Below are 25,913 nucleotides of genomic sequence, written 5' to 3' on the forward strand. Positions count from 1 at the left end.
AAACAAGGCCCAATGGTTCTATGCCTAAGGGTGTACTATATGTCTGGAGCTACTTAGATATTGAACAGCGTCAACATCTGGCGCAGCAGTGGAGCGTCTCTCAGTCCAGTACAGACAGCATCTCACGGTAACCAACGTCTGTATTAATCAATATATTGAAGAACATAACAGGTGTTTAAAAGGTCATTACTTTAGCTTTACACTGGAGCTATGAGGCTAATGCTGCTAATCAGTCCAGGAAGCTCATGTACACCAATTAGCTTGATGCTAACTGCAGGCCTAAAAACAGGGTGGAGGTGTTCAGTAATCAGTCCTATAATCAATCAATCAGTTATAGACTCGCTCATGTGGTTTCGGACACTGAAGTCGGGCATTCGTGCAAATGTTTTGCACAACTAGAAAATTTCGGCTAGACAAAAAGAAAACCTCCACTACATGCGGCGGTGCTTTAGATGACGTAGGCGACCTTGAAGCGAGCGGAATGAAGAGAGACGGGGAGCAGAACCGAGCCATTTCTCAGACCAGCTTTCAATTCGGCATTTCAGAAGGTCATAAGCAACCTCTGAAAAGCTGCTGGACCATCTGTATCTGTACTGGGCCAGCTGTTTCCAGTCACCGGCCACCTGCGTCAAATTTTTTTTGTGATATTTGGGTGGTTTTTCCGTTCAGGTTATTTTTTTTGCATATTCGTAAAAACTTGGTGGATGGAAAGGCTGCTTACGCCTCATTCGATTCGTTATCGTGAGATTAGATGGATAGTGATTAGAATTCCTGCAAACTTGGTCATGCAATTGGAAAACTCCACCAGCTTCATCTGTGCTTCAGTCTTATGATTATAGTACAATAGTAAGCCATACGGTTTGAGGAGAGCACCATTAGCATGCTAATTGGTGTACATAAGCTTCCATTACCTTTTAGCTCCATTACCTCCCCCTAAAACGTTATTTTCTTGGCTGATCAGCTACGTTTTGGGGTTTAACTCTTTGAATTCTTCTGTGGAAGCCTCTGAACTCAAGACGGTGAACTGCCAGAGTATCATCACATAGAATCAACTCCTTTATTAAGTACAGCAACTTGAGGCATTTGCACAGGAAAATTAACACCTTAAACACAGAATACAGTGTGGCATAATATGCATAAAAGTACCAGGTAGGATATAATAATTCATATGCATGTCGCTTAGTGTTCTTCATTCAAAAAGAGGAGCTCTCGGAGAGCTGATACAGTGTGAAGTCTACATTAAGATTAATCGGATCCCTGCTTCCAATCATTACATCCGTCCCATGATCCGGTGGAGGGCAGCCATGCGCGTGCGGTCAGCTCGGGTTCGTTTTTTTTTTTTTTAGTTCGCATGTAAACATGGCCGTCTCTTTCTGCTTGGAATGGTAGCTTGGTGCGGCGCACCTACCTGACGTCCTCTCGCTTCCGAAAAATCTTTCAAAAAACAAACAAACAAAAAAATGTGCACACATCCTTTCTCAGTCTGCTCCACAGCCGACCACTCCCTTCAGTCTGTTAGTCTGGAGATCGAGGCTCCCTCCGTCCCTCTGATAAAGCATGGTTTTTCAGTAGGAAACAAACAAAAACATTAAAACAAGTGCATGGAGCTTCTCGAGGGGCAGGAGGGGGCGGAGCCTGATTGGATTGACAGATTTAAAGGTTAATTTTGGGGCTGTGGCTCTTCCTCAGCAGGGCAGGGGCGGGCTCAGTTATTGCTGGTTGGGGAGGGGGGGAGGGGGGGGTGGGACACAGGCAGAGCCTAACAGTGGTATAATGGAACAGAGATCCGGGAGGCGGGGTTTGTGTGAAGCTTGGGAAAAGGAGGGCGGGGGGGGTGGAGCCGTGCTGGTCGCCCAGGGTTCAGGTGTAGCGCGGCATCTCGCACTGCTCACAGCGGTTCAGAGCCGGGTGGTTGAGGAAAGTGCAGCTGTCACAGTTCCACTGAGCACCCTCGAAGTCCTCGTCCCGCTGCGGTTCCACTGAGGGCTTCACGTTCCGTCCTCCTCCATCTAAAACACACACACACACACACACACACACACCTCAGCAAATTAAGCATTTCTAAAATTCTCATTTATTTATGTAGCAAATTTCCAAAAAAAAAAAAAACAAAGCCTTCATTAAAACTAAAATAATTGGCCAAATTTTATGAACAAGGTCACGCTGATTGAACACAGCCAGCCCTGCTGAAGGTAAACCTCACGCCAATCTCCAAAAGAAAATCTGCTCCCTCACATCACTCAGGAAAGAAACACGGAACCACAGTGAGAGCCTAAATCTGCAAACTGGGAACCCCAATCTGGGAACCCTGAAACGTCCTGGCAGCAGCTGGCCTGTTTAAAAAGTTCCCCAAGCAGTAAATCATCCTGGAAGTCACCAAAGGTCTCAGGAGAACATCTACGGAACTGCAGGCACCTCTGGCCTCAGCTCAGGTCAGTGTCCGTGACTCCACAGCAAGAAAGGACCAGTGCAAAAATGGCAAATGGCATCGGTGGGAGAGGAGCGAGGGAAAACACACCAATGACCCACAGTCATCACACTGGTCTTGTATCAGGTCACATGTAACCCACCCATTCAGAACTCCCCAAGCACAAGCGATTCTTCCGACACCCCCCCGACCTGCCACCATTGAGGTATCGCCGGGCAGCCGGCACGCTCAGAGGATAGCGCCGGGTCCCAAGCTCACACCAGCCAACATAACTTGAGCGAGAGAGAAGGAGGAGTGCGAGCGAGAAGGAGGAGTGCGAAGGAGAGTGAGAGAGAGAGAGAGCGCGCGAGAGAAGTTAGCTCCATGCTAATTTGCGAACATCTAGAACTTCTAGTAAATGTTACACTAACCTTAGAAGAAAGAATATTTAAACAAATAAATAAATAAATAAATAAATAAATAAACATGCATGTCTTGGTCATACTGCTGACTGGCAGCATGTTTGGGTTTGAGGAGACCTCTATCAATGGGAACAATCTGGAACCGTCGTACATGACCCTAAGGTCACCATGCCCAATGCTGAGAGTGGGCTAGAGGGGTATAAAGCCCCCCCTGCATTGAGCTGTGGAGCAGTGGAAGAACTTTGCTCCATCCAGTAGTTTTGGGATGAGCTGCAGAGTTGACGATGAGGTGGGGATTATCAAACATCTTCACTTTACTAACACTAACTCTTGTCGTGAATGAATGAATGAATCAATCAAATCCTCACAGCAATGCTCCTCCTCCAAAATCTAGTACAAAGTCTTCCTCCCTGGACAGTAGGGTTGGTCACTCCAACAAAAGCAGGATCAGCTCTTTTTAATCCTCTTGATTTTAGAAGAAATCTTTGAATGAACAGGAGTCCCAATACTTTTGTCCACATAGTGTACCTTGCACTCACGTTGCTCAGCGGTGACCGTCACCGGCTGAAATTAGCTGCATACACACCCAGGCCAAACCACACTTTAACACTGCAGTGTCACCCAGCAACAATGTGGTGACGAGGGCCCAGCAGGCAGTAACACAATATCGCACCATCCAGTCACTTCAGAGAGCATCCAGAGGTCAGAGAATTAAAACAGGACAGAGGCCAGAGTGGGGGAGGAGAGTGAGTAGAAGCTAAACTTAGCATGGATGAGGAAAATCAATAGCCGAGATATTTGGAGAGCAGACCGGATTGAGGAGGTCTTCGTGTAACAGCGCACCTTTGCATGTGGCCCCTTCACGACAGTGGCTCACATTAAGCTGTATGCAGCATTTCACCTTAAACCAGCAGCTTCAGGATCATGCTGATGCTCCACTTACTGTATATGGAGGTTTGGTGGTGGAGCTGCAGGAGGAGAACCTCTCTCCAGAACTGCTGCTGTGTAACGCTGCAGAACCCATAGAGTCATATTAGTGTAAAATCCTGTAGTATTACTCCACCACCTCAGCCCACATGCTGCTCCACCTTCAGATCAAGCTTCTGGAGCTTCTCTCAGCTTGTCCAGAAACGCATGTGTGAAGTAGTAGGATGATCCGTGATCCACATGGAATGACCTTGCCTGGTTCAGGACACATGTGAACCATGGATTAACTGCCAAATTTTTACCGTAATGTGGAATACAGTTTTACTGCTGCGGTTCTCGTTTACAGTAAAAATTCCCCTCAGTCTGGACGCAGATGTCCGACACGTAAACAGAGCGTGTGGATCGAACCGGTACGGGCTGTAAACACTGAGTCACGAGAGCCATAAGGCCACAGCCACACATCTGCAGCATCATCCCTGTGGTGTGTGAGCGGAGAGCAGAGCTCTATTAGTGTGAGGTGTGGGAGTGTCATACGGAGATGGGCTGTATATTAAAATAAATAAATAATAATAAAAAAATAATAAATAGATAGAGAGGGCCTTAGACTCCACTAAACTTTTAATGTGAAACAGAACGGGGGAAAAATAAATTAATAACACCATACACAGACTGTATCAAAATAAAAGTCACCAATATAAACAAAGCATGGACACAAATAAGTTCAAAAGTAAAAGATAAAATTACTGGTTCACTTTTGTCACCATTTCCCCCCCGTTATGATGGTAAAGCCTCTGTTTTTCTAGTTTGAGCTATCTGCAGTTCCAGGCAGAAGAGCAGCTGCTCGTGTTCTGCATGTTGCTCTGATCGAATCTGCGATGGTAGACAAAAGTAGTGTGAAATAGTTGAGTGACAGATCGTTTACATGCAAAACACACCGCTGATGCCAGCAATACCAGTAAGATCAGAGACATTAGAACCCAGAATCAACCAGAAGAAAATGAGCACAACCAGCAGCAGGGTGGAGCTCTGGCTCCCCTTGAGAACCTCCACTGTAACAAGAGCCCACGAGCTGTATTAATGAGAGGCTATGGTCAACAACATTTTATATATATATATATATATATATATATATATATATATATATATATATATATATATATTTTTTTTTTTTTTAATTTATTTGTATATATATATATATATATATATATATATATATATATATATATATATATATATATATATATATACACACACACACACATACATACATATACACACACACACACACACACACACACACACACACACTGGCAGAGATTTTCATCTAAAATAATTAATAAATCAAGCTCACCTTTTTTCCCTGGCTTCGGTGGTACAACTGGACCAGGCTGAATGTTGTCATAAAAGTTGTTCATGGCTTTTGGGTCAAACTTGCCTACATAAAAAGGAGAGAAACCCAGTCAGAACTGAACTTCACAGTGGAGGTGAATGGAAGCATGCGTCTGGACCTCTAAAAGTGCCCTCTCAGAAAGTTCTTACACCCAAAGGTGAAGACGACACTGCCTCATGCCGGATACACTGTTCTGAGAAGATTGTGCCCTAAAATGTATTTTTAAAAGCCATCCATGGTGGAGGGACACATGCAGGGTGTTATGAGGCAAAACAGTCCCAAAAAAGGCCATGTTCCCAGATTTGCCACCATGTTACCATAATTAACTTTCTCAGAAGACACATTTAGTCAGGGCGACAGACGCCTGGGCCCATTCACCACCATTATAAAGAAATCAGAGGCAGTAAGACGACACTGTGGACTTGATGTGCCTAATGAAGGGCCTGGTAATAGAATACTTTATAATGAATTTTAATACCTGGCTCATTATTTGGCCAAAAGTCAGTCATTTCCAGGCTTTTCCAAATGTAAAACTCTCCAAAATCTAGATACATCAGTGTAAATAGGTTTTCAGTCACATTTGTGAATTATTCAAATAAATTCCAGTACTAAAGTTACTTAATATGGAGAATCAAACTGAACAATTAGGTCAAAGACTGTTATTAAAACTGCCATTATAATGCCCTTGTGACCATCCCTGATCTTTAACTGTGCCTGGGACGGACGAGCTCTCATCGCAGTGTCAGGACTGATCACTGATTAGATCACAACCTCATTCTAAACTACGGTGTTCAGTATTGTCTGAATGTTGGGATCAGGAATTTTCTCATGCTTACAACAGAATTAATAAAGTGAATGAGCTCATGCTTCCCGAGTGCTGCAACTCCATGCTTAAAGAATGTCCTACAATCCTGATAGAGCTTGTTTTGATTGGACTGGTATTACGGTTGCAGAACACTGTAAACAGTAACCTGACAAAGTCCATTTTCATGACGCAAACATTTTAAGTGATTTTAAGCGGTTCTTTGAGGAACGTATGAGGTGGATTATAATGCAGCTGATTTTCAGGACCTGGGCATCTTAACTTAAACACTAAAACAACGTATCAGGAAGACTGATCTGCTAGGGAAATAATGCTGCTCAGCCATAAAACACACCCAGTGTTTGAAGAAAATATCCGTATCAGTATCTCATCATTAAGGTTTTTATCACCCAGCACTATTTACTGCTACATATCTGCAGGGTGTAGGACTGACAGACCAGTATAGCTCCAAAAAAGTTCAATTTCAACGGAAAACAATTACATTTTTTACATAAAGGCCGGTGTGATGCACACAGTGACATACAGCTGGTTAGATCAGCTTGATGCACATTAGCTATATGCAGTTTTAATTCTTCTAAATGAAAGCCAGAGTCAAACTGAGCCACTTCACATTACAGCAGAACAGATAACAGAGAATTTAACAAATCAGCTCATGACCTCTCTCCCACTCCAGGCATCCGCTGGCCTGTACTGTTTGGTAGGTTAGAGCTCAGGAGCTCAGAAACGGAACAAATCGATTTGCAGAAGTAATATTTTCTAAAATGGTCTCAATTCCACACGTTCCTGAACCATTTAGGACAAAATAAAACAAACTGGTGGGTGATGTTCCTTTTCCATTAAGCAGGAAGCTGCCTAATATAATAAGCAGTAGTCTGGAGAGCTATTAGAGCTGGCCGTTTCGTTGGTGAGAGTTGTGTGAATGTGAGCTACGGCTTTCACAACTCAATCACACTGATGCAAAGGGCTGATATCACTTGAATATCGCTGCATCCCCGTTTAGTTCTCTCTCTTAAATTTTACTCACTTAATTTTTCTAATTCTAAAAAGGATCTTCAGGATCATGCTAAAGCTCCACTGAACATCACTCCCACTCCGGGCCAGAGCGCTGCTGCTGCTGCTACTGCACTATATGGAGCTTTGGTGGTGGAGCTGCAGGAGGAGAACCTCTCTCCAGAACTGCTGCTGTGTAACGCTGCAGAACCCATAGAGTCATATTAGTGTAAAATCCTGTAGTATTGCTCCACCACCTCAGCCCACATGCTGCTCCACCTTCAGATCAAGCTTCTGGAGCTTCTCTCAGCTAGTCCAGAAATGCATGTGTACAGCTGTCCATGAGGAGGCGCTCAAAGTGTGACATGTATTGACCAATTGTAAAGGGGGAGCCCAGGAGCAAAGGGTAGCAATTCTCACATAGTCCTGCTTCCAGTTCAGGCATCCTATCTCCCTTAAGAAAGAAACGGCCTAATCTACACATGCTGTAGGAGGAGGGGCTGCTGGGCACAGCAACTCAAAAAAATAGGAATAGCTGTAGAAGCCCAGGTCCATAATCATTGCACATTAATGCACAGAGCAGACGGAGTGTGTGTGTGTGTGTGTGTGTGTGTACATACCTCTTGACTGCAGCAGGTCTGTCTCCTTCAAGGTGCAATCAATGTCAATCTGGAGCTGTCTGTTGTGTGTCCTCATTCTGGTCATTTCTTCAGGCTACAACACACACACACACACACACACACACACACACACACACACACACACACACACACACACACACACTTAGTCTGACTGTGTATTCCACTGCCACTGGTTCAATACAGCAGGTAACACAATAACTCAGTACTGTACAAATGTTTTAGCTAAAAAGCTGCTGATCTCCTTAGTAAATCACTGACATCAGAATAATCACTAATAATAATATCACTCCTACAGAAAGTGGTGGAGGTTCTTCATCACTGTGTTCATCATTAGAACATCTCCAAAGTTCTCCTCTCTCATGGAGTCTAGTATTATTTAGAGTTCTCCTCAGATCAACACCTGGTTTGGTGGTAAATCAGGGCTTAATGATGGTAAATCAGGTGAGGATCAAGATCTCACTGCTTTTTTTCTTTAGAATGAGAAGACTGCTGAGAGACGGGGGTTAGAGGGATGGGATTTGGAGCCTGAAACCTCTACACAGTCTATAGACACCTATTCATCTAAATGTTCTTCTGCCATCAGTGGTATTGGTATGGAGTTTGTTCCTAGATGCTGATAGAATTGCTGTTAGAATTTGATTACATTCAGCCACATGAGATCAGGTTCTACCACCAACCCATCCCAACAGCACTGGATGGAGCTTCATCACTCCAGAGAAGCCCACAGACCAATGCTTGGAAGCTTTATACCTTTATAGTCATTGGGTATGGTGACGTAAGGCTTGTGTGTGGATGCTCCAGAGCATCCAACTCTATTTTTACTTTTACATTTATACCATTTGGCAGATGCCCTTATCCAGAATGACTTAAAGTTTAATCATTTTCCACAGGGAGGCGAATGTAGAACACAGTACTGCTCAAGGACTCACACTGGTCTAGTGTGGTGTGCTTGCTCCCCCACCATATATATATTAAAAAAATAAAGTTTTGGGACACCTACACTAGTCTTTAAAACATCCCATTCTAAAACCATACTCATCAGTATAGAGTTGGTCCCCCTTTGCAGCTCCAACAGCCTCCACTCTTCAGGGAAGGCCTTCTATAAGACGTTGGTGTCGGTTCTATAAGTGTGTCTGTGGGAAGTCTTGCCCATGCCTCCAGAAGAGCACTTGCGAGGTTTGATGAGAGGGCCTCGTTGCTGTGGTTCCTAAACACTTCCACTTTTCTTAATACCACTCGTATTAAGAAACGGACTTCTTGTTGCAGAGGTGTCTCCTATTACATACAGAACCACGCTGGAGTTCAGTGAGCTCTTCAGAACCTCCCGTTCCTTCACTGATGTGTGTAAGAAAGGCAGACTGCAGGACTAGGGGCTGGATTTTACACACCTGCGGCTGAACGGGACTGAATCAGACACCTGAACTCAGTGATTAAGATGTGTGTCCCAATACTTTTGTCCATTAAGTGTGTTAGACCTCAGTCTGTGGTCAGAGAACACTTTGATTGATCACCCTGACCAATCACAACCTACAGAATAAGTGTCCAAGGAACAGGAATGGAAATAAACATCTTAGAAAGCACTGGATCCACTCAAAGCTCTGAAAGGAAACCCTCTTTAAAACTCCTTCTAGATAAAGCTAATGCTGCTTTGTCCAGCTTTTGTTGGAGTAACTGTCCCAACTGTCCAGAGAAAAGGGCTTTCTACTTCATTTTGGAGGAGCATCGCAGTGAGCACCATAATTCCATCATTCCATTGTTCCACAGCTCAATGATCGGGGGGCTTTACACCCCTCTACTAGCCCACGCCTGGCATTAGACAGCATGGTGCCAATAGGGTCATTTTGATCTGCTCCAGAAAGTCCTATTCTATTAGAAGGGGTGTCCAAAAACATTTGGACATATAGTGTGCATGTTGTTGTGGTCATGCTGTCAAAACCTTGTATCACCTTTCCCCCTCCACTTTGACTTCTTTATATCATGTCTGCATCTCATGATGAATAGACCAATAGAAATGCTCCATCCTTCTGTAAAGCTGCCGTTTTGGAAGTATGCAATGAAATACTGTATACATGCACAGTCATTTAATATCTTCACTTTGGGCTTATGTTATTTAATGTAATTGTTTATGAGACCACCCCCCGCTACCTCCAGTGCAGCACCGTGTGTGTGTGTGTGTGTGTGTGTGTGTGTGTGTGTGTGTGTGTGTGTACCCGTGGGATGAAGCTTGTGCTGTTGACGCGTCTGAAGCGTCTCTGCAGGGCGTCATACTCCATATCGTTGACCTCTGCTTTCAGCTGCTCTAGCTTCTGCCTCTCAACCATCAGCTCCTTCATCAGCCGCTCCATCCGCGCCCGCTGGTGCAGCAGCAAGGCTGCAACACAGAGACAGGGAGGGGTTACAGTTCAGTATAGTACATGGCAATGGACGCTGGCTGTGGACGCAGATTGATGACGAGCGCAAATCCGAAAACAAGTAAAGTTTGGATGTGTTTGGTATTGTGGGAATTGTAGAGGATCGCTATGATCGCTATGGTAACTGGCAAACTCCGAAAAGTTGCCGAAATCCAATTTCCTTCATATGAGACACAGATGCATCATCTTAGTGGTAGTTTAATCAGCAAAACACACCCCGAATCTAACATTTTTTATTCTGATTTTAGAAATTTTCATCATGTGTGGTATCCATATCCGATACAAATCCGATACACGGCAACGTGACGTGAAGTCATGCAACTTTTACATCAATTCAGCTTGACGTTCCTCATAAATACACTGAAAAGAAGGCAGAACGACCAACAGCAGATATCAGATATCTATTTTTTAGATATCAGACTTCACATCTAGATATTCCAATTCGATAAAATATGAGAATATCATAATCAAGCAACAACAAAAAATATATATATAAATATAAATAAAAATAAATCACAGCTAGCGCAAGTACGCAAATGCTCTGCAAACGCACAGCCCCGCTGTACAATCTCAATGTATGTACATTTTTAATGTTACTGTGGCTGTCAAAACACTCAAAGCACAGCAGTAGTACAAGACAACTTGGCTGTCGCTCTAGCGCCCCTAGTGGCAACACTGAGAATGCAGCTCACGCTGGCGGATAGTTATGACTCAACAACGCACAAAACCCGTAGCACCCAGTCTGCATAGCTTCCGAATGTGCAGCAACCCTCCACTGCACATCCCCATGACCAGTAAGGAGGCAACCGTTTCTGCTGACTCCATTTTCACGGTTTACCCCTGGAGGACGAGCGGTCGCATCAAGCATTGCACATGCTGCATCTTTTGCACATGTGCATCAGTTTAGAGGCCGGAACTGCTTAGAAGAAAGTTGGATGTAGGTCACAATGGACGGATGAGGATGGTGTGACTGTGGTATTGCTGTGGTGAATGTGCTACGCGACACTTCGTAGATCGGACTGCAACTTGCACGACTGTCTGATCAAAACAAGTTAAAGGCCACTGGGTGCTTTTGGAGAGGTTGTGCTGTTATGCGGTTAACTGGAATCTTAAAAGGTCCAAACCTGGGAACATACCGAATACTAGTAAATCAAGCTCAAATCAGTCTGATTATATAAAAATATAAAATATAAATAAATTATTTGTAGTTCTATATTTATGATGCACTGAGTCATTTCCTAAGAAATGCAGTCATTAAGCAGCTACTGTTGTACACACATCGGTAGCCTATATAATAATTGTACTCACATGGGCCTATATATATACACACACTCGTGTATGCACTCGGCTGAGGTGTAAACCACAGTACTGAGTAGACAACGCTACACAAGCCTACTTCACCAGGAAGGAGTAAACCACAGTACAAAACACACAGAATAACAACCAAGATAGAGTGTGCAAACCATGACATCATAGGCTATGCACCAGGACTGTCCACAGACGGCAAAAATAAAAGGCTAGAGTTGGAAACATCATAGGATCGCAATAATAAACACCAAACGTCTAAATGTGTTATTACAGTATTTTTAAATGGAAAGTAACCTAGTCTAATTCACCCTTTGCATGCATGGGGAAGTACTGGATGGAGCTCCACCACCATCATTCCAGAGAACACAGCTCTTCCACTGCTCCACAGCTCAATGCTGAGGGGCTTTACACCCCTCTAGGCAGCATGGTGCCAATAGGGTCATCAATGCTTACCTGCTCTAGAGTGTCCTATTCTATTGGCAGTACTTCTCTACAGGGACTAGATGAGCTGTGCATGTCCTCATTTGCAATTTAAAGAAGCTAACCCTAGTCATCAGAAGTGCTGTCCACAAACTTTTGGACATTTTTGGAAGCTTGCTTGACGCTAACTATATCAGCTCATGTGTGTGTAAACGAGGCTCTAGATTATTACCTTGGGTGTAAGCATAGTCGTCAGACCCCGAACTGGAGCGCCTGGGCATGTGGGTGATGTGGCTGGCGATGTTGCCAGGCAGAGCGGAGATGGGCAGGATGGGGGCCGGAGTGCCGTGGTTCTCGCCCTGGTCCACGATGTTGAGGAGTGACTCCGTCTCCACCGGGGGCGACTCGGGTGGGCGCTGGGCCTGACCGGGCGACACTTTAATCTTTATGTAGGCGGAGTTCGCAGCTTGGGGCGAGGAGGCGGGCCGCGGCCGTGCAGCACCCTGGTGGAGGTACACTCCGGGGTGGAAGGCAGGCCCTGGGGGGCCGGTCATGCTTATGGCCCTGGACGGCGAGCTTGGAGAGGGGCTTGTGGCCATGTAGAGCGCCCCCTGTGGAGCGTGCACGGGGGAGTTACTCCGCGGCCTTCCCTCCAGTGTAATCTCAATCTGGTTCTTCATGGAGGTCTTAGAGGTCATGTAAGGCCTGTAGGAGACGGGCTGCTGGTAGGGCATGCTGGACAGGGTAGGTGGGCTGATTGGTAGAAAGACATGCGGAGGCTGCTGGACTTGGTGCTGGGGCGAGCTGTAGGGCGACTGGTAGGTGGGTGTGGTGTAGGGCGAGGGCTGGTACACCGGAGCCCCGGACGTGCCCCAAGGAGTGGGTTGGGGGCTTTGTGAGGGAGAAGGGCGCATGTAAAGGGCATTCCCGCTGTTACCGTAAGCACCGGGCGGAATCTGCAGGGCTTGAGGGACGTTAGGGATGTTCTGAGAGAGGGTGACCGTGATGGGGGTCATGTAGCGTTGAGGAACGGGGGTGTAAGTGGGGGACATGCCCTGCATGGTAGGCGGAGGGGTAGGGGTGCTAGCGGAGCGTCCTTGATCGCCCATAAAAAAGGGATTGTATCCGGGCGACGGCGCCATGGTGGCAGGGGCCGAGTGCGGTTCAGGGAAAGCCCCCCGCTGAGGCTCGATGTGGCCGTCGCTGGAGCTGTGCACCAGTTGTCGTGCACCCGCCGTGTTGCCCTTGGCCCCCTCCTGCGGAGGGTAACCCACGCTGATGTGCAGCATATGGTTTCGGCTCAAGTGCACCTCCTCCGGGCTGTGGTACTCCTCATACAGGTATCTGTTACTCTCCTGAGACAGCAGGTGGCAGCACAGGTCCAGGTTATTGTTGTTCTGGAGGCGGAAACGGCAGAAGTTGGGATTTACAACAAGGCAGCACCTGACACGGCTCCGACACCGCCATACTCATATGACTGAGCCAGGAAGTGTGAAAGTATGTCAAAGTAAGAGCCTAAGCTGGACGAATGTTTGCAGACAATAGTTATTAAAGTGTTTTCTATAGTCTATTAATCATTTATGCAATTTTTTTTTCTCTTAAATATATAAAAACCCTTGAATGACCTCTAATGTGTTTGCCTGATAGGATGCCCCGCCTATCAGGCATCCCTTCCGGCCTCAGATATTTCTATTGTAAAGATATTCCTTGTACGTGCAAACCAGGCCCAAAAAAACAGGAGGCCAAGGTCCTCCCATTAGAACAATGTCAATTTCTTCTTTTGTGTCATACTGTATGCCCATTTCCACCACATTTCCACTGTTGCATGCTAATGTTTGAGCAGCTCTGGTCAAATTACATATACTGTTGATTTTGTTTATGTAAATGAGTAAATAAACATTCATAAGTTAAACATTCATTTCTGCATACTTATTATTGATCTAATGAACAGGTTCTTGCACATTATGTTTTATTTTTACTATTAAATTCAACAAAAATGTAGAAATTGTGTCCAAAATGCCACATTTAAGGTTTCTGTGGAGGATTTAAGGATTTGTTTACACTAAGGAAATTAACTCGTGTTGCACCGATACCAATACCATATCAGTGCTGATCCTGGCGCTTACACAGTATCGGTATTCGTAATAGAGAGCACAGATACCATGAAGCTCACTGACTCCCCGATGTGCTTTGTTTTTTTTTGTTGTTTTTTTTTAAGAACATTTTTGTTTACATACTTTATGAAACCAAATGTTTCATAAACAACCAACCAATCCAGTCATGAATGAACTTTTAGCTCGTTCTGTTTCCATGTGGTGTTTTTATTGGTTCCGAAACCAAAAGTTGCCTTTTTTTTTTTCTCACGGTTCTGAAATGTGGATTTAAACAGCAGTTAAAAGCTGTTTGGTGAAGCTGAGCCAGATTACGCTTCCCTATCTGCTCATGTTTCTACATTGTGGCCATTTGTTGCTTTTCAAATGTGCAGATCCTCAACCAGTAAGATCTTATTTGATATAAAATATTAAAAAGGTTCAACATATAAAAAGTGAAACTCTGAGTATTGAGTATTTAAGTCAGAGTTGGTATCAGTATTTGGTAGATATCAGCAGATATCGGTATCGGAAAGGGAACAGTGCTATCAGTGCATCCCTGAAATTAACAACACATCACTTGATGAACAAGGGTGCTGAAACTAGGGGTGAGCAATAAGAGGATATTTTATCGTAATGTGAATTTCGTTATTGTGAAACACAATATGCATTTGAGCAGATTGTGGATATCATGAGTGCTTAAAGAGCACTGATTAACTGCATATATACCAAAAAAGTGCAATCAGTCCTATTTAATTGAATGCAGCATATTTTGAGTAAAAGTACTCAGTATGGGAGAGTATATAAAAACTTTGAGTTTTGGAGCATTTGGTCTACACCACCGAATTGTGTATCGTAAGTAAATTAAAAATATTTAATAAAAAAAATAATAGTTTTACCATATCATCCAGCTCTAGCTCAAACCTTTGCACAGTTTTTGAAATAATTGTTTTTGTTAATAGATCTATTAAGCAGCGTCGTCATTCTGTAGTCGGGTTTTTCTTTATGGGAGACTTTCAATACATTTTCAAAAGCCGTCACCTCGCCAGAACACTCCAAACAAGCCTGCAAGATCGTCCAGAGGTGGTTTGCCAACACTTTCAGCAGCTGGTGGTGGTGTCGTTGTTTAACAGTGGACTTACGTTCAGTAAACAGCAACAAAAGCTTGCATACAGCATTAGAAGAGTATCAGTACAATGCAGGGTATCCATGTGACGTCACAGGTAGGCCCCACTATACTGGGCTGAAACTAAATATAAATTTGGATACCTGATATACACTATACGGACATACAAAAGTATTTGCATTTACATTTAAGGCATTAAGCAGACGCTCTTGTCCAGAGCAACTTACAAAAGTGCTTAGCTATTTACCCAAGAAAACCTCAGCTAGTTAGAATAGACTAATAGTTCAAAGATATCTCTAAGCTTTAGACATTATTAAGCACAAGACAATAAGGTGACCATAGTACTCTAATCGTCCAAGTATTCTCTGAAGAGGAGGGTCTTCAGTCTGGGTTTGAGGACAGTGAGCGCTGGACTCTGCCGTTCGGACACCCAGGGGAAGCTCGTTCCACCACTTTGGTGCAGGACAGTAAAAAGCCTGGACGCTTGTCTTCCGCGGATTGTGAGGGATGGCGGGTCGAGCCGAGCCGTGCTTGAAGCTCGAAGGGCTCTTGGTGCAGATCGGCTTTTGACCATTGCCATCAAGCACGGAGGGGCTGGTCCATTCTTGGCTTTGTAGGCCAGCGTCAGGGTTTTGAATCTGATCCGGGCAGCAGGTACAGACACCCGGGCAGCTATGGACACCTGCATCATCACAGGTCAGGATGTGGGATGATCAGCACCCCACCTCATCTCAAAAAGTACTGGATGGAGCACTACCATCATTCCAGAGCACACAGTTCCTCCACAGCTCAATGCTGGGGGGCTTTATACCCCTCTAGCCAACGCCTGGCACAAGGCAGCACGGCGTCAATAGGTAGGGACTAGACAAGTTGCCGTATCAGCAATGGGTGCAACATTAGAAGTGGTGTTCACAAACATTTGGACACACTGCTTAGACCAGGCCTTCCCAGGAAGGGCTTGATGCCGACTGCAGAATGACGTGCGACTTTAGGAAGGGTGCAGTCCCGAAAGGGAACCATAGGATCAGCTTCAGCTTGAACGTGCCTGACTACATTTACATCTTCACTATCTACTCACCTGCAGAAGACACTGAGACACTACGTTCTCAGGGATTTCAGGGAAGCGAAGTTTGAGGTCTTGGAGGATGTGGTAGTCCAGCTGCGGCCCTGCCTTTGCCATCCTGAGCTCACCGCGTCACTGCGCCCGCAGCCAGGAGGGCAGCACCTGCTCTCCTCTCATCCCCTGGATGCACACACAGACAAACACACACACACACACATCCATCAGTATTGACATGCAAACTCCTCAGATGCATCCAGCCTCCATATGTGCATTTAGAGCCACTCTGGAGGCCAAAACAGGAGCAACATCACAAGAGAGGGAGGAATGAGAGGAGGGTGAAAGGGGGCATCTGGCCTAGACCTGCCAATGCAGCATCACTGCAGCACCGTCGCAGCACAGTGATCGTAACATATGGCGCACTGCAAGAGGGAGAGGAGCTTCTGCTGGAAGACTGCCACTGCCCTGCAGATCTTCCAGAAGACCCTGGTTTCTCTTGAATGAAGGAAGCCATGCCCATAGGCCATGGCATAGTCATTTCTGTGGGGTTTACACACACACACCAGGCAATGACGTGCAATCAGAGACGTGTACTAGCAGCCTGGCTGTTTAACGGCTGTTATAAAATTATTTATCATCTTTAATGAGGTGTTTAATCATCAAAAAATCTTTAAAGTTGCTTAAAAACTGAGTGAAACACATTGAGAAGCTAAGAGGTGGAAAGTAAACATCCACTCCGGGTTTTTGCTCCAACTGGCTGGACGGCTCTGCTGCAGCAGAGCTGCAGCAGAGCCGTCCAGCCAGTTGGAGCAAAAACCCGGAGTGGCTGTTTACTTTCCGGACCTGGATCTGGATCGGGATCTACCACCATTAGCTTAGCCGCTCTCTAATACGCTGCGAGTTATCTTTGACCGCCACAGTCGCCTTAAAGGCATCCAGTCAAACGACTATAAACCTGGCTGATCCGATAAATAGCTAGAACGCTATTTTTGTCCTGTGCAAGATAAGAACCAGCAACAGTACGGCAGCAGAAGAAGCTAAATTAGCTTAGCTTAGCGTAGCTAGCTCGCCCGGTGGCCCATGTTACTGAGCGTCTAGTTAGCTAGCAAGCGGTGCTAGCTCTTTATCAGTCATTTTCTAAGATTTTGACACTATTAACCATATATTTAAGCCTCAATTAGATATTAAATCCAGTTAAACTTATTTTTTAGCACAGTGAGCATTGCCCTGTTTCACATATGTTGCTGTATCTGCTAATATCACACAGAATGGAGAAGCGAGAGGCTCCAACTGGTTTGTTATTGTGATATTTAGGATTTTTTAATGGGAATTAAATGACTAATCTCACTTTCTTTGGAACTAAACACATGTTTTCTGGTAAAAGTTGGCAAGTTAACCCTTCCAAGAGTCTAAAAGTGCAGAAGTGAGACTTTTCCAGGGTTGGCTGTTACTGGGATAGCTAGGCTTGTGTATAGGGGTTAAATACTAATATCTGCAATAGTGCTGGTTTTTAGTAATTTTAGTGCTGGTTAAGTCTGTAATTTTTGCTGTTATTATAATATTTAGGATTTTTTGTGTGAATTAAATGACTAATCTCACTTTCTTTAAGAAATAAACCCATGTTCTCTGGTAAAAGCTGCCAAATCAACCCTTCCACAAGACTAAAAGTGTAGAAGTGAGACTTTTCCAGTGTTGGCTTTTGTTGGGATATTAAATAACTAATATCTTCCTTTATCTGGATGATAAAAAAATGAAAAAATAAAAACTAAAGCCATGCTGTTTGGTAAAAGCTGTGCAGAAATAAGATGTTTCTAGGCATTGCTCAAGTTTGTGGTGTTTTGTTGTTATTGGGATATTTAGTTTTTATTTGTGGAAATTAAATGACTAATCTTTTACTTTATTTGAATGAACCCATGAAAAATAAACCCATGTTCTCTTGCAAAAGCTGCCAAATCAACCCTTCCATCAGTCTAAAAGTGCAGAAGTGAGACTTTTCCAGGGTTGGCTGTTACTGGGATAGCTAGGCTTGTGTATAGGGGTTAAATACTAATATCTACAATAGTGCAGAAATTGAACATTTTAGTGCTGGTTAAGTCTGTAATTTTTGCTGTTATTATAATATTTAGGATTTTTTGTGTGAATTAAATGACTAATCTCACTTTCCTTGAATGAACACAAGAAATAAACCCATGTTTTCTGGTAAAAGCTGCCAAATCAACCCTTCCACAAGACTAAAAGTGCAGAAGTGAGACTTTTCCAGTGTTGGCCTTTATAGGATTGCTGTTATTGGGATGTTAAATGAATAATATCTTCCTTTATCTGGATGATAAAATTAAAAAATAAAAACTAATGCCATTTTTGGTGGAAATTAAATGACTAATCTCTTACTTTCTTTGAATGAACAAGAAATAATCCCATGTTCTCTTGCAAAAGCTGCCAAATCAACCCTTCCATCAGTCTAAAAGTGCAGAAGTGAGACTTTTCCAGTGTTGGCCTTTATAGGATTGCTGTTATTGGGATATTAAATGACTAATGTCTTCCCTTATCTGAATGCTAAAAATGAAAAAATAAAAACTAAAGCCATGCTGTTTGGTAAAAGCTGTGCAGAAGTAAGATGTTTCTAGACATTGCTCAAGTTTGTGGTGTTTTGTTGTTATTGGGATATTTAGTTTTTATTTGTGGAAATTAAATGACTAATCTTTTACTTTCTTTGAATGAACCCATGAAAAATAAACCCATGTTTTCTGGTAAAAGCTGCCAAATCAACCCTTCCACAAGACTAAAAGTGCAGAAGTGAGACTTTTCCAGTGTTGGCCTTTATAGGATTGCTGTTATTGGGATATTAAATGACTAATATCTTCCCTTAGCTGGATGCTAAAAATAAAAAAATAAAAACTAAAGCCATTTTTGGTGGAAATTACATGACTAATCTCTTACTTTCTTTTGATAAACACAAACAATAAACCCATGTTTTCTGGTAAAAGCTGCAAAATCTTTCAAGAGTCCAGAATCTCTCTTTCAAGAGTCTAAAAGTGCAGAAGTGAGACTTTTCCAGTGTTGGCTTTTGTTGGGATATTAAATGACTAATATCTTCCCTTATCTGGATGATATAAAATGAAAAAATAAAAACTAAAGCCATGCTGTTTGGTAAAAGCTGTGCAGAAGTAAGATGTTTCTAGGCATTGCTCAAGTTTGTGGTGTTTTGTTGTTCTTAGGATATTTAGTTTTTTTTTGTTTGTGGAAATTAAATGACTAATCTTTTACTTTCTTTGAATGAACACAAAAAATAAACCCATGTTCTCTAATAAAAGCTGCAAAAACTTTTAAAGTGCAGAAGTGAGACTTTTCCAGTGTTGGCTTTTGTAGGGTTTGCGGTTATTGGAATATTAAATGACTAACATCTTCCATTATCTGGATGCTAAAAATAAAAAAAAATAAAAAACTAAAGCCATGCTGTTTGGTAAAAGCTGTGCAGAAGTAAGACGTTTCTAGACATTGCTCAAGTTTGTGGTGTTTTTGTTATTATTGGGATATTTAGTTTTTATTTTGGTGAAAATTAAAAGACAAAAAAATAAACCCATGTTCTCTTGCAAGAGCTGCCAAATCAACCCTTCCACAAGTCCAAAAGTGCGGAAGTGAGACTTTTCAATGGTTTACTTTTTGTTTCTGGGTTTGCTCTTATTGTGATATTTAGACTTGTGTATGGGGATTAAATAACTAATATCTCTTATAGTGCAGAAATTAACCTTTTTTAGTGCTAGTTAAGCCTGTACTTTTTGCTGTTATTGGGATATTTAGGATTTTCGGTGGGAATTAAATGACTAATCTCTCCCTTTCTCTAAATAAACACGAATAAAAACCCCATATTCTCTGGTAAAACCTGCCAAATTAACTCCTTCTCCTTGTCTCAGTTCAAAAGTGTAGAAATTACACTAGAAATTACACTGTCTCTCTGCAGGAGTAAGACGTTTGTAGGCCTGGCTTTTCTCAAGTTCGAGGTGTTTTTGTTGTTATTGGGATATTTCATTTTTTTGTGGGAATTAAATGAATATCTCAGTTTTTTGAATGAACACGAATTAAACCCACATTCTCTGGTAAAAGCTGACAAACCAACACTTTCTCCTCATCTCCAAAAGTACAGAAGTGAAAGTTTTGAGTGTTGGCTTATTGCTGTTATTGGAATTTGCATATTTATTAATTTATTGTCTTGTATTTATTGTCTCTTGTGTCTATTGTCCTACTTTTTCTGCAGTAGAACCTAACAGTGTTTGTCTGTACAAGCCTGTATCAGTACAATGACAACAAAGTTAAATTGAATTCATAATTTAATCCCCACAAACAAGCCTAAACATCCCTATATCAGAAAGATACACACTTTTTGTTCTGCATTTAGGCCTGATAAATGACTAATATCTTCCTTTATCTGGATGCTAAAAATTAAAGCCATGCTTTCTAGTAAAGGCTGTGCAGAATTAAGACGTCTCCAGTCTAGGCATTGCTCCTACCCTTTTGTAGGGTTTGCTGTTACTGGGACAGTTAGGCTTGTGTTTTTATTATTAAAATACTAATAAATGCAACATTTAGTGCTGGTTAAGTCTGTATTTTTTGCTGTTATTTAGGTTTTTGTGGGAATGAAATGACCAATCTCGCTTTCTGTAGATGAACACAAAAAAAATAAACCCATGTTCTCTTGCAAAAGCTGCCAAATCAACCCTTCCACCAGTCTAAAAGTGCAGAATTGAGCCTTTTCCATTGATAATCTTTATGGAATTGCAGTTATTGGGATATTTGGGCTTGTTTATGAGATTAAAACACTAATATCTTCCTTTATCTGGATGCTAAAAGTTAAATACATGCTTTCTAGTAAAGGCTGTGCAGAATTAAGACGTCTCCAGTCTAGGCATTGCTCCTACCCTTTTGTAGGGTTTGCTGTTACTGGGACAGTTAGGCTTGTGTTTTTATTATTAAAATACTAATAAATGCAACATTTAGTGCTGGTTAAGTCTGTATTTTTTGCTGTTATTTAGGTTTTTGTGGGAATGAAATGACTAATCTCGCTTTCTGTAGATGAACACAAAAAATAAACCAAAATCAACCCTTCCACCAGTCTAAAAGTGCAGAATTGAGCCTTTCCCATTGTTAATCTTTATGGAATTGCAGTTATTGGGATATTTGGGCTTGTTTATGAGATTAAAACACTAATATCTTCCTTTATCTGGATGCTAAAAGTTAAATCCATGCTTTCTAGTAACGGCTGTGCAGAAGTAGGACCTTTCTAGTCTTGGCATTGCTCAAGTTCGTATTCTCTCGTTGTTTTTATTAGGATATTTAGGATTTTCTGTGTGAATTAAGTGACTAATATCTTAATTTCTTTAAATGAACACTAATTAAACCCCTATTCTCTCACATTCAACAGCAGCTCTGTCTGTCTGATGCTCCTATACAGGCTCTGGTGTAACCCTGCAGATTACAGCTAGCTAAACCAACACACTATACACATCTTACAACTCTTATAATTAATATATAAATACGTGTTATACTATAAACACATGTCTGTCCTTTAGAAGTAGCTAAATTCTATAATTCAGTCCCCAAACCATTGACTGAAGAAGTCAATAATAGCCAAGCAGGTACTAGCTAGCGCTAGCAAGCAGGCGCCGTGTGTGGCGTAGCTAGTGCTAGCGCTATCTTATCGACTACGTATAATTATCTAGCTTATTTTAATTAATTAGTTCTCCTGCACATTTTGTTAATTTAATCATCATGTTAAAACGTGCCAACATACAGGGGTGTGTGTTTGTACCTGTCGGCAGCTTAACGCGTTAACTGAGCCGTTGACAGATCGGCTCAAACAGGCATAGCTAGCTTGTTGTTAGCTAGTTAGCTACTTAGCTAGCTACCTAGCTGGGCAGCTAACGTCGTTTGTTTATACGCAAACGTTGCATTTATTTAGCTGGATAAGAGATAAATAGAGTAAAAGTGTTGTTAAAGGGAAAAGACAAGATATATAGCTAAGAATGTGCATAAGCGTGTATGTAAATCTTTAAAGTTTATAGCTAAAGTAGCTATAGCTCATGTTGTGGTCACGTAGCCTGCGTTAGCCATTAGCTAGCTAGCTAATGCGCACTGGTAGCTTATTTATGCTAGCTACGTATTTACGTCTTTTTTTAATGACTTCTACACATTATTTTGCTCTAATTATAGTTGAAAAGCGTGGTTAAAGTGGTGTAAAATGTACAGCAGATTGGGAGCAGTATGCCAGCTGCTCGCTTTTAACCCAGGCTGCTGTAAAACCTCCTAATTTGGTCCCTTGGAGAGGGCTGTTCTGCACAGGCGTGTAGTGCAGCTCAACACCTGCAAATAAGCCACTAAATAAGCAATAGTCTAAATGTAAAGGGTTCAAGACATTCTTACAAATCTTAGCTAACACCCTGATATTTTACTGATGATGGTGCGGTTTTATTTTTAATGCTTCTCAGCGGTTGAGATCCCCCTCTCCCTCCCTGTCGCCTCCTTTGGCCACGGTTTGTTTGGTGGCTCGCAGTCGTGATGAATCAGAAGCCTGCAGGGAGATGTTTGATGGCTTTGCTCCACAGCAAGCAAAAACGCCTCTCCCTAATTTCTCGGAATTGCACTTCCAAGAAGAGAATCGATACTGCTAATGCAATCGCCAAACCAGAGGACCTGTGTGTGGTCAAGCAGGTGCAGACGACTGCTGCTGCCGCCGCTGCTGCTGCTGCTGCTGAACACAGGTAGCGAGCTGAGCGTGAAGCAATCAGAGCAAAAGCAGAAAGCATGAAGGTCCGATCCGGTCCGATCTGATCTGATCTGATCTGCTGATGAATCTATTTTCTGAAGCTGAGCTGTCAAATCCTTAAAGCCTGAAACTCGTCAGACGGGCTGAACGCTTTCATACAGGAAAAACAGCAGCACCCACAGTACCGTGAGCCGACGCCTCGTTGCCATTAGAAGCCCCCGCAGGACTGCAGCTTCACCCTGGTCTCCTTGATCCACAAGGTTCTACCAGCGCTGGGAAAACCGCAAATGGCCCAAATCCAGCGCGTCCACCAGTTCCAGGATCCTCCAGCTAGCCTGCTAGCCTGTCGTCTCGTCGTTTTCGTCCCAGTTGAGCTTCCTTTAGAAACAGCAGAGGGCAGTGTATTTCTGCCATCTGCTGGAGTGGGGAACTAACAGCCTCCCACCCCCCAAAAAGACCTTCTCAACCTCCTTATAGGAGACTGCCTCGTTTCCTTCATCATCATCATCATCATCATCATAATAATAATTATACTACTAATAATAATTTATGCTGCTATCTATCTATCTATCTATCTAATAGTAATAATAATAATAATAATAATAATAATGATAATTATTATTATTATTGAGTCTTTCCCTTTGAAGTGATCTATATTTGTATCTATCTAATAATAATAATAATAATAATAATAATAATAATTATTATTTTTATTATTATTGAGCCTTTCCCTTTAAAGTTATCTATCTATCTATCTATCTATCTATCTATCTATCTATGTCTATCTAATAATAATAATAATAATAATAATAATTATTATTATTATTATAATAATTATTATTATTGAGTCTTTCCCTTTAAAGTGATCTATCTATCTATCTATCTATCTATCTATCTATCTATCTATCTATCTATCTATCTATGTCTATCTAATAATAATAATAATAATAATTATAATAATTATTATTATTGAGTCTTTCCCTTTAAAGTTATCTATCTATCTATCTATCTATCTATCTATCTATCTATCTAATAATAATAATAATAATTATTATTATTATTTTTATTATTATTGAGCCTTTCCCTTTAAAGTTATCTATCTATCTATCTATCTATCTATCTATCTATCTATCTATTTATGTCTATCTAATAATAATAATAATAATAATTATAATAATTATTATTATTGAGTCTTTCCCATTAAAGTTATCTATCTATCTATCTATATATCTATCTATCTATCTATCTATCTATGTCTATCTAATAATAATAATAATAATAATAATAATTATTGATTCTTTCCCTTTAAAGTGATCTATCTATCTATCTATCTATGTCTATCTAATAATAATAATAATAATAATAATAATTATTGAGTCTTTCCCTTTAAAGTGATCTATCTATCTATCTATCTATCTATCTATCTATCTATCTATCTAATAATAATAAGGGGAGTTGCTAGGCCCTTGCTGGGTGGTCACTAGAGTGAACTGTTTTTGCTAAGTGGCTACTATGGAATTTCAGCTGGTTGCTATGGTGTCTCTGAGTTGTTACTATATGGTTGCTAAGGAATTCTTAGTGGTTGCTGAGGTATCCCGTATGGTTGGATGGGTGTTGGTAGTGTATCTGTATCATTGTGACAGAAGAATGGTGCACTTTTGCTTTTTTTCCCTAAGCCAACAACCATCTGTGCAATGACTGATTATTAATTTGTAAAGAGTTTATGACCTAAATAACATTAATACATAAATATTAGACCATTTCTAACTTGTTATAAGGGCAGTTATGATAGTAGACACAAGGAGGAGACAGAACGTGACTGACAGAATGCAAAAACAAAATCTACTGAATTTGGTCTATAAGAGGTTTTTTCACATATACACTGTCAGGCCTGTGGGGGAGTGAATGATATGCTTCTTAACAAAAGTTTTCACACTATATCATCCTAAATGGTGGTTCAGTGGTAGAATTCTCACCTGTCATGGGGGAAACCCGGGTTCAAGTGGGAGGTCAGAATCAGAAATTTTTAGAACTTTATTGATCCCAGGAGGGAAATTGCATTTGTTACAGTTGCAACCGTTCATGTAAGAATAAACACTCTACAAATAAACACTCTACAAATAAACACTCGAAAAAAACACTCTACAAATAAACACTCTACAAATAAACACTCTATAAATAAACACTCTACAAATAAACACTCGAAAAAAACACTCTACAAATAAACACTCTACAAATAAACACTCTATAAATAAACACTCTACAAATAAACACTCGAAAAAAACACTCTACAAATAAACACTCTACAAATAAACACTCTACAAATAAACACTCTACAAATAAACACGCTGTAAATAAACACTCTACAAATAAACACGCTGTAAATAAACACTCTACAAATAAACACTCTACAAATAAACACGCTGTAAATAAACACTCTACAAATAAACACTCTACAAATAAACACTCGAAAAAAAAACTCGAAAAAAACAATCTACAAATAAACACTCTATAAATAAACACTACAAATAAACACTCTACAAATAAACACTACAAATAAACACTCGAAAAAAAACACTCAAAAAAAACAATCTACAAATAAACACTATAAATAAACACTACAAATAAACACTCTACAAATAAACACTACAAATAAACACTACAAATAAACACTCTACAAATAAACACTCTATAAAAAAACACTCTACAAATAAACACTCTACAAATAAACACTCTATAAATAAACACTCTACAAATAAACACTCTCGAAAAAAAAACTACAAATAAACACTCTGCAAATAAACACTCTCAAAAAACACTACAAATAAACACTCTAGAAAAAAACACTCTACAATAAACACTATATAAATTAAACACCTTATAAAATAAACACTATAAATAAACACTATATAAACTAAACAATCTATAAAATAAACACTATGCAAAATAAGCACTACAAAATAAATTATCTATAACTGTAGTTCACCACCAGGTGGCAGCATCCTTTCTTTAAGAAATTACTCTGCTGACTTTTTAACCCTGTCAGTGAACTGTTTTTGCTAAGTGGCTGCCATGGTATTTCAGTTGGATGCTATGGTGTTGCTGAGTGGTTGCTGAGTGGAAGTCATTCAGAACAACGGT

General features: G+C 41.4%; 1 protein-coding gene across 2 annotated transcripts; it reads right to left on the reverse strand.

Moving 5' to 3' along the window:
- Nucleotides 1-1,033: 1,033 nt before the first annotated feature.
- tab3 (TGF-beta activated kinase 1 (MAP3K7) binding protein 3) lies at nt 1,034-23,153 on the reverse strand. Of its 2 annotated transcripts, none has more exons than XM_072681299.1 (7): nt 22,958-23,153; nt 16,034-16,198; nt 11,972-13,136; nt 9,811-9,971; nt 7,580-7,673; nt 5,108-5,191; nt 1,034-2,009 (listed from the first exon to the last, which is right to left on the reverse strand). In XM_072681299.1, the coding sequence occupies exons 2-7, from the start codon at nt 16,133-16,135 to the stop codon at nt 1,861-1,863; spliced, it is 1,755 nt and encodes a 584-aa protein (XP_072537400.1). In that variant the 5' UTR covers nt 16,136-16,198; nt 22,958-23,153; the 3' UTR covers nt 1,034-1,860. The 2 variants fall into 2 exon arrangements, with proteins under 2 accessions (XP_072537400.1, XP_072537401.1); XM_072681300.1 differs by having other exon boundaries at nt 22,953-23,153.
- Nucleotides 23,154-25,913: the final 2,760 nt, after the last annotated feature.

The sequence above is a fragment of the Salminus brasiliensis genome, chromosome 6 (genome assembly GCF_030463535.1).
Source record: "Salminus brasiliensis chromosome 6, fSalBra1.hap2, whole genome shotgun sequence".
Lineage (NCBI taxonomy): Eukaryota > Metazoa > Chordata > Actinopteri > Characiformes > Bryconidae > Salminus > Salminus brasiliensis.

Bases quoted from the DNA above. Each gene is read 5' to 3' on its own strand.
- tab3 (XM_072681299.1), bottom strand. From the start codon at position 16,135: ATGGCAAAGGCAGGGCCGCAGCTGGACTACCACATCCTCCAAGACCTC. The intron at 5,192-7,579 runs GTATGTACACAC...CTTTTTATGTAG, and splicing joins AGACCTGCTGCAGTCAAGAG to GCAAGTTTGACCCAAAAGCC. The intron at 2,010-5,107 runs GTGAGCTTGATT...TGTGTGTTTTAG, and splicing joins ACCGAAGCCAGGGAAAAAAG to ATGGAGGAGGACGGAACGTG.